Source organism: Camelina sativa, chromosome 3, assembly GCF_000633955.1.
Source record: "Camelina sativa cultivar DH55 chromosome 3, Cs, whole genome shotgun sequence".
In the NCBI taxonomy this organism is placed as follows: domain Eukaryota; kingdom Viridiplantae; phylum Streptophyta; class Magnoliopsida; order Brassicales; family Brassicaceae; genus Camelina; species Camelina sativa.
In genome coordinates this window covers 19,830,776-19,839,447 of record NC_025687.1, presented here as the reverse complement: position 1 = coordinate 19,839,447, position 8,672 = coordinate 19,830,776, and the positions used below count along the sequence as shown (strand labels likewise).

The following is an 8,672-nucleotide window of genomic DNA, read 5'->3' as shown; positions in this document are numbered from 1 at the left end:
GCGCTACCATTTTATATGAGAGTGTGTTGAGATAGAGCTTGTCAATGTAAAACATGTACCTGAAGAGGATCAAGAGGCGGATATCCTGACCAAGGCATTGGCGAAGATCAAGTTTTGCGAAATGAAAAGCTTGATAGGAGTTGAAGACATGTCCAAGACCAAGTTGAAACTTAAGGGGGTGAATATTGGATAAGCTTCAACATTCCTTGAAGCCTTAGAGATCCTTATCAAGTTAAGATTAGGATAAGAGATAGGCTTAATAAGTATTAGCAGTTATCTAGTTCTAAGTTTTAATGTGAGTAGGAATAGCAAAGATGTGCTAACTCTATAAATACAATTGTTGAGGTGTGACAATTGTAAGAGAGAATATTGAAAGTTTGAGAGTGTTTAGTTTTGAGAGAGATATTTTCTAAACATCAATAAAGAGAGCAATTCTTTGTAAACTAAGTTGTGTTCTAAATTCTATATATTAGAGTGTAGTGTGTGTTACCCTATAGTAAATGGGTAAATAGATATGTAAGGCAGTCCTGATTAAATCACTATGTATGAGATTAAGCCTATCTCTATTATTAAATTACAATTACAACAAACAAAAAATGGATAGAGATGATGTTTTTTAATAATAGTATTTCTCTTTTTGGAATAATTTTCCTTTTGTTTTACTACTTCATAATGGTCCCCCAACCAACACTAACAATAGTATTTTCTAAGTCTCAAAACTATTCCTTTGGAATACGGACAATAATATTACAACTTCGCGAATGGTCTACGAAAAATATTATATAATCGATCTACCATTACTCATTAGTATATTGTAAGACCAACAAAACCAAAACTCTAACTTTACAGATGTATAAAAAACAAAAAACAAAATAGAGATGAAAGTATATATGGTTCAGTTCTGTTCGAAAAACTCAGTAGTTGATTTATTCGACCCTAAAAGGTTCAGTTTGAAAATAAAAGAATAAAATTTTGATATTTGTTGTGGTTTTGAGTTGAAAAATTTTGTTTGGATTCGGTTTCGATTTTATAAAACAGCACACTAAAAATACTATGTAATCATGTAATTGAATGTAGTTTGATTAAAATATTGATATATTGATTTTTAATAACTGTACTTTGATTTTTGCAGAAAATATAGATTAGATGTGGACTTAATTAGTTCAAATAATTCCATATAAATTTTTTATACCAAATTTTGGTATTTGTTGTTTTGTTTTCGTATACTTTTCTCTATGTTGGATGTAGCTTTTACTAGTGTTTTAAGTACCAAAAAAAAATAAGTTTTATCTTTCAATAGTAAAATTTCAGTTGGATTTGAGTTACTTCTGTCTTTTATTCACTTCTATACAAAAACGTTTTTCAAAAAAACTTTTCACCGGCAGAGAAAAAATAAAGAGACAGTCGAAAAAAAACAAAACCACCGGCCGTGGAAAACAAAAAAAAGAATGGATGAAATGAACAATATAAAGAGACGTGTCAAGAGTGAACAAGTCTCCGTGGAAAGTGGTGTTGTCCACTCCAGCCGTTACGATTCGACGCTCAATTAACCCACGTGACTAATTCACTCTCTCTATATCTCTCTGTCTCTCTCTTTACCCCTTTTATGCCCACATGCCCAATTCTTTCTCTCTTCTCTCTCTCTTCACTCAAGTTCCTTTTAAAACCAAAACAAAACTTTATCTCTCTCTCTCTCTGTCTCAACCAAGAACAAGAATCTCAGATAAGTTATGGACAACCTCCGGAAACTTAATCTCCTCTCTGTCTCTTTAACCATAATCTTTGTCTCCCTTACCATAGCGACCAACTTACCCTTCCTTGAAGTGAAATATCCCAATAACCACAACAACCCTTTTGGTATGTTGCTACGGCCGACACCGACCAAGAACCAATCATCGGGTCAACCGGCTCCGGTCGGGTCAGATGAGTGTTTGGTTTGGAGCAAAGCCTGTTCAGATGAGATTCTTAGGCTGACCTATGAGCCTGATAACGTGGCGTGGCTCAAACGCGTTAGGAGGACGATCCATGAGAACCCGGAGCTTGCGTTTGAGGAGGTTGAGACGAGTAGGCTCGTGAGGTCCGAGCTGGATCGTATGGGTATCATGTATAGATACCCGTTAGCGAAAACGGGTATTCGGGCTTGGATCGGATCCGGTGGACCGCCTTTTGTGGCGGTTCGGGCTGATATGGACGCACTACCAATTCAGGTAAACCAAACCGGAACAAAAAAAGTGTTTCTTAATTTAAAGTATTTACTTTTTTCTTGTTAGGATATATTTAGATATGAGTACGTACATACATATCTTAGTTATCTTCGTATATACATAGCTTAATAGCCTTAATTGATACAAACAAACTATTATAGACATGTGTGGCTCATATTATTTGGGCCGCCAAAATTGTACAGTATAAAATGTGGGACTATGGTCCATGTGAACATTAAAATTTGTAGCAAAACACTACATGATTTTCACGTGCCCTATTTGTGTTGTATGAAACAGAAAGACTTTTGGATATGTTTAATCTTTGTTAAGACTTCAGATTTAAAATATATTTTTCAAAAGGAAAGTCGAAAGATTCAGAAATTATGCAAATTGTTTGGGTTGATCAGTGTACTGTTTGTTGTGTTATCAATTATCTTGACATTACAGTACGTTTAGACTTTAAACTAGTGCATTATATTATTTGGTCCATGTGACCATGTGAAATATTCCATTTTAGGAAATATTATTGTACTTATATTGGTAGTAGTTACTCGCTGACACAGAGGCTGTGTCACACATGATGATGTACCAGATATGATGATAATGATAGATTGTGTGGTTGAGGTGATATGGTTATAGCTAACGTATAGAGATTTCTTAGGAATTTATTTTTATATATTGACATAATATTTAGTTGTGGTCATGCAAAATAGGAAGCAGTTGAATGGGAACACAAAAGCAAAGTTGCAGGCAAAATGCATGCATGTGGTCATGACGCACATGTGACTATGCTTCTTGGCGCTGCCCATATTCTTAAGTCTCGTGAACATCTTCTCAAGGTACTTTCATCAAACTCTTTGCTTTGTTTTTATTCTTACATTATTTGCTTTCTTATAAAGTGAATGTGTCTTTTCAAATACTGTTGAAGATTTATAAACTATATTTCTTGCTGGGTCACTGTTTGCTTGCTGTGCTATAATGACAAAGTGATGTGAACTAAAGATATGCATTTAAAGATAAGGGATAACATCCATTTTTAAAAAAGAATTATTGGCAACAGAGGAGTTATAGTCATTAGGTCCATAGTTTCGTTGGACGAGAAATCAAAGCCAGATAGATTAGTCCCTTTCTTGTTTCCGGTAAAAACATACATTAATACATTTGTGTACCTTTTACAGGGAACAGTGGTTTTGTTATTCCAACCGGCCGAAGAAGCTGGAAATGGTGCAAAAAATATGATAGAAGATGGAGCCTTGGAGGACGTAGAGGCTATCTTCGCGGTCCATGTGTCACACATCCATCCAACAGGCGTGATTGGATCTAGAAGTGGTCCTTTGCTCGCTGGATGTGGAATTTTCCGGGCGGTTATTACTGCGGAAGATAGTGGTGGCGCCGCTAATCTTATTCTTGCAGCTTCTTCTGCCGTCATTAGCCTTCAAGGCATTGTATCACGTGAAGCTAGTCCTCTTGACTCTCAGGTGCTTTCTTAAAATCCTAAAAAAAAATAACAAGATATTTCTAAATTAAAAGCTGATTTCTGATTTGCATTTTCTCAAAATGTAGGTTGTGTCGGTAACTTCATATGATGGCGGTCATAGTCTAGATGTGCTGCCAGACACGGTGGTCCTCGGTGGTACTTACAGAGCTTTTTCTAACTCAAGCTTCTACTACCTTATGAAGCGTATTCAAGAGGTACGAACCATAAATAACCACTTGGAGTTTTCTTGCTATATGTTCGTACTACGTAAACTTAATAATTCAACAAGTCCAGAAACAGGGCCCAAGAAAATTTAGACCCAATAAGTAATACTCAAAGTGGCAAACAAAACCAATTTGGCCAACCCAAACAGAATTGAATTCAATCGATTAAAAATGTGTTTACTTAATTGGTTTTCTTGTTTTACTCTAAAGAACTATAAGAAACAAAAACAACAGCAAAACTGAATTTACCAACTGAATAAGCCAAAGTTGATTATAATTGGGGTTTTAGTTATATGTACACAAATAAATGTAATAAAATTATATTCTAAACATACATTAGTTTAATTTTTTATATAAATATACCTTTAAATTTATTATTTTTGATAATTACAAACTAAACTAAATTACAAATAATGTTTACTTTCAATAAGGCTGATGAAATGAAAACAGAAAAAAAAATTGTAAACAACATTTTCTACTCCTCTATCTTTAATTCGGTACCAAATGGTCCAAATATCCATATTAGTACATTACAAATATGGTGGTTGGTCTCATCCAGTCCAAATCGTGTATTAGCTAGTATAGGTCGTAACTATTCCACATGACACACAATGGACCAAAATAGATATGTATTACAAGCGTTTAATATAGCTCTACGGGTATAGCATAACCAAACTAAAAATATGCTTCATTTGTAACGGCAGGTACTCGTGGATCAAGTCGGGGTTTTCGGTTGCACAGCGACAGTGAACTTCTTTGAGAAGCAGAACGCGATCTACCCACCAACCACGAACAACGACGCAACATACAATCACTTAAAGAAAGTCACCGTCGATTTGCTCGGAGATAGTCACTTTACGCTGGCTCCACAGATGATGGGAGCTGAAGATTTCGCCTTCTACTCCGAGATCATCCCGGCCGCATTCTACTTCATTGGAATAAGAAATGAAGAACTTGGATCAGTCCACATTGCCCATTCACCACATTTCATGATCGATGAAGATAGTTTACCGGTTGGAGCCGCGGTTCATGCCGCTGTGGCTGAGAGATACTTAAATGATAAACATTTATAAGAACAAAAACAATCTCCGGGGCAGTTTTTTTTTAGGGTGGTTATATTTTAGGTGTTATTAATCTCTCTTTGCTTGGTAATGTTTGTGAAGAGTAGTTTTATTTTTGTCTTTTAATTGTGTACGTAAACCGCATATAATCTATATAGCAGTATGTTTTTTTTTTTTAAGCAGGAGCTGTTAGAGTAAGAGATAACGGTACAAAATATTGTAATCTTAATGATGTAATTTCGCCTTGATTTTATTATCATGGGAATTTAAAGAGTATTATGCTACGAAACTTGTAACTTAAACTCACTGTGATTGTTTAATATTTATTCACAACATGAGAGGATTCATATTTGATTCTTTGCTTGCAAGTGAAACAAAGAACAGTAACGTCAACTAAAGTTAACTGCAAGGTTGACAATACCCAAAGTTCAAGAAGAAAATCACGGAATTCGAAAACATACATACGAGGAAGATTTCCAAAATTTTTGGGTACTTTGTAAGGATTAGTTAACTATATAATACAGAATCACTTTTCGTAGTTTTAAGGATTGATCTAATATTGATTAGCTTGCAAGTGAGACAATCCATAGTAAGTAGCGTCGAGTGAAGATTCGTTTAAGGGTTGAAATGCTTGATTAATTAATATTTTAGAGAAGAAAATAAATTTACAAAAGGCTATAAAAAATCCAAGAAAAAACAAAAACAGAATTTCACTAGGATGCAAGTGCTGCCAGCTTTACGTAAAGACGAGGAATTGATTTTATCATTTTAAATGCTTGGCATTGGGATGTATATGGGTAAAAGAGAAATATAGATGAATGGAAAAAAAAATAGAATTGTCAAAGAAATCTTGATTTTCGCACGAACCAATTTCGACATGTACTTGTATGTGTAAAACATTTTCGTATGTAAGTTAAATTTTTTTCGTTGTTATCATTTTCTCTACGAGAGTAAATATAAAGGTTAGTTTTGGTTCAAATTATAAATGTTATGGTTGTAAAGAAGGTAAATTATTCAAAAAAAAAAAAATATCGACTAAAGAGACATGGCACCAAGTTTGACAAGTTTGGGACATTAACATTTGTTACAGTGGGTTTGGTTCTCTCATGTCACTCCGAAATACTCATTTCTTGCCTGGCTAGCATCTCATAATCGGTTAACTACATGAGATTATCTTTTGGTGTAACTTAATATATTCTAGATTATCTTTGTTTTTTGGATTTTTTTTCTTTCTCAAATTAAGTTGCACATGATATAAATATATATCTTTTTTGTTGGATAAATTTTAATTTGCACATTCATACAAAAATATAAATGTTATGAATTTATATGAAATAAAGTTTTATGAATTTTAAACATGAAATGAACCCAAACGCAAGAAAAATAAAAACCAATGACTATTTGAATACAAATTTTCTATTCTCGCCGCATAATATTGTAGCAGCTTGAAGAGCAAAGTATGTAAGAATGAGATCAGCACCAGCTCTGCGCATGCAAATCAGTGACTCCATCATAACTTTTTCCTCATCGATCATCTTGAGATGTCCAGCAGCTTTGATCATGGAGTACTCACCAGAGACTTGGCAAGCTCCAATGGGCAACAGAGTTTGGTCCTTCAATAAACGTATGATATCAAGAGATGCGAGTGCTGGCTTCACCATAAGGATATCAGCTCCTTCAGATTCGTCTTCTCGGGCTTCGAGCAATGCCTCTCTTGAATTTGCGGGGTTTATCTGATAACTTTTTATTTACCAACCATTTAACAACACCAAGTTAATTAGATGGTGTAAGCTAAGAAACCTTATAAATGCATATGTACACATAATTAATAATTACACATACTGTAATTATGTTGGTTTCATGCAAAAAAAAAACGATCATAATACGTAAATGCAAAACTAAGCACAAATGTAAAGATCACTGAGGTTGTCTTACGTTTTCTTGTCTAATTCCACTTTGCGAAAACGGCCATATAACGAACTTGTATACCTGTTGGTGGAGTTAGTTACAATTAATTAGGTTGGACAGGATAGAAAATAAAGCAAGATGATGAGATAGTAAGTAGTAGTTTACTTGACAGAATAAGACATGATGGACACATGCTGAAAGCCCTCAGCATCTAGAGCTGCACGAACCGCGCCTACCCGACCATCCAACATCTCACTCGTACAAACAACATCTGCTCCAGCTCGTGCCTGTGTGCATCCGTTCTTATTAGAATTTTAAACATTTTGTGTCTTTGATTGAGGAAGGGTTTATATATACCTGAGAAACTGCTTGCTTCCGCAATTGGTGAATTGTTTCATCATTCAGTATCACGCCTATACAACATACATGGTTAGTTTAAAAATTGATAGTGTGACTTGTTTTCTTTACAAATATACAAAAATTAAATTTCTTACCATCTTCACGTACGATCCCGCCATGCCCACTTGATGAGTACTCATCAAAATTGACATCAGTGTAGATAACCTTGTGAAATTATAAAGAAAGTGTCGTTATCATATTTGAGACCACTTCGAGCTAGTGAGCAAAGAGGACATATATTGAATCTTACGAGATCAGGGAATCTCTCCTTGAGAAGACGAACTGTTCTAGGAACTAGACCGTTGTCGTTTAACGCCTCTTCCCCTGTTGGAGACTAAACAAAAAAGTTCATCATTGATGTATGGAAACTTCATTATATATGAGTTCATAATACTTTTGAGTAGGAAAGGATGAAAACCTTTAACGCCTCAGGAACTTTAGGATACAACATTATACTATTCACACCAACGTCTCGGGCGCTTGCTACCTGTTCTCCGCTCAAAACACACAAAAGTGATTTAGCCAGGAAAAATATTTCATTCTTTTACAGTGGAGGCTTTTTTGAAATCAATACTATATAACTATAAGTTTTCATTTTAGGTCCTTGTTAGAAAAAAACCGTAAATTAAACAAGATTAGTTACTTAATTACAAGTACAACAAGAAGAAAAGACAACAAATTTCTCATCCCTAAGTTTTCATAAAGATACAACAACACTCACCTCTTCGATGAGGCCATCTCTCCCAAGCATGTAACGTCCAGGCATCGTTCTTATCGGAATGTCTACCTCACCTACAACGTTAACGGTCCCATGTGTCAGTCATGTAAGAAAAGAAAAGAAACACACTGGATGAATGCAAAATAAAACAAAAAATAAGAAAAAAAAAACCTATTTGTCATTTTTCATATATAACGGGGTTTATGTCAAACCTCCAACTAACGTACCTTCGTGAATGAAGAGAGGGTAAATGAAATTGGGAGGAGAGATATTAGTCTCTTGAAACGCATCTCTCTGGATAGGGCACTTGCGGTTACGACGTGCACGTCGGCTTAGCAGCTGAGACACTTAATTCACATTAGATTGGATATATAAAAATGAAGTTTAAACCCAAAAAAAAAAATGTTTTCTAAGAGTAAGTTTACTTACAAGCGGCTGATCAATCACAGGTGCGGCTGGTTTACTCGGAACTGGAGGCACCTCGGGAGCATGTACCGGCCAAATCAAAGTGGAGTCGATCTTTTGCAATTGACAAGCAACTTCTGTGCTTCGAAAAGGATTAGTTCTGATGTTACACGACGTTGCTTTACGTCCAACGTAGCTCTTCTGCTCAAACCCTTTCATCCCCGGAATCTTACAAGGAGATCTAAACATGGATGACGCCATGCAAATATGCTGAAA

At 35.1% G+C, this 8,672-nt stretch overlaps 2 protein-coding genes across 2 annotated transcripts; one reads left to right on the top strand and one right to left on the bottom strand.

Annotated features, from left to right (window-relative positions):
- Positions 1,607-5,242, top strand: LOC104777567 (IAA-amino acid hydrolase ILR1-like 6). Its single transcript, XM_010501839.2, has 5 exons — positions 1,607-2,207; positions 2,918-3,043; positions 3,383-3,682; positions 3,768-3,896; positions 4,610-5,242. Exons 1-5 carry the CDS (start codon positions 1,731-1,733, stop codon positions 4,976-4,978), a joined length of 1,401 nt encoding a protein of 466 aa, XP_010500141.1. The 5' UTR covers positions 1,607-1,730; the 3' UTR covers positions 4,979-5,242.
- Positions 6,256-8,672, bottom strand: LOC104777565 (probable delta-aminolevulinic acid dehydratase 2, chloroplastic). The gene is made up of 10 exons (XM_010501838.2): positions 8,421-8,672; positions 8,219-8,330; positions 7,995-8,065; positions 7,692-7,760; positions 7,524-7,607; positions 7,369-7,438; positions 7,232-7,287; positions 7,040-7,161; positions 6,902-6,955; positions 6,256-6,706 (listed from the first exon to the last, which is right to left on the bottom strand). The coding sequence occupies exons 1-10, from the start codon at positions 8,655-8,657 to the stop codon at positions 6,364-6,366; spliced, it is 1,218 nt and encodes a 405-aa protein (XP_010500140.1). The 5' UTR covers positions 8,658-8,672; the 3' UTR covers positions 6,256-6,363.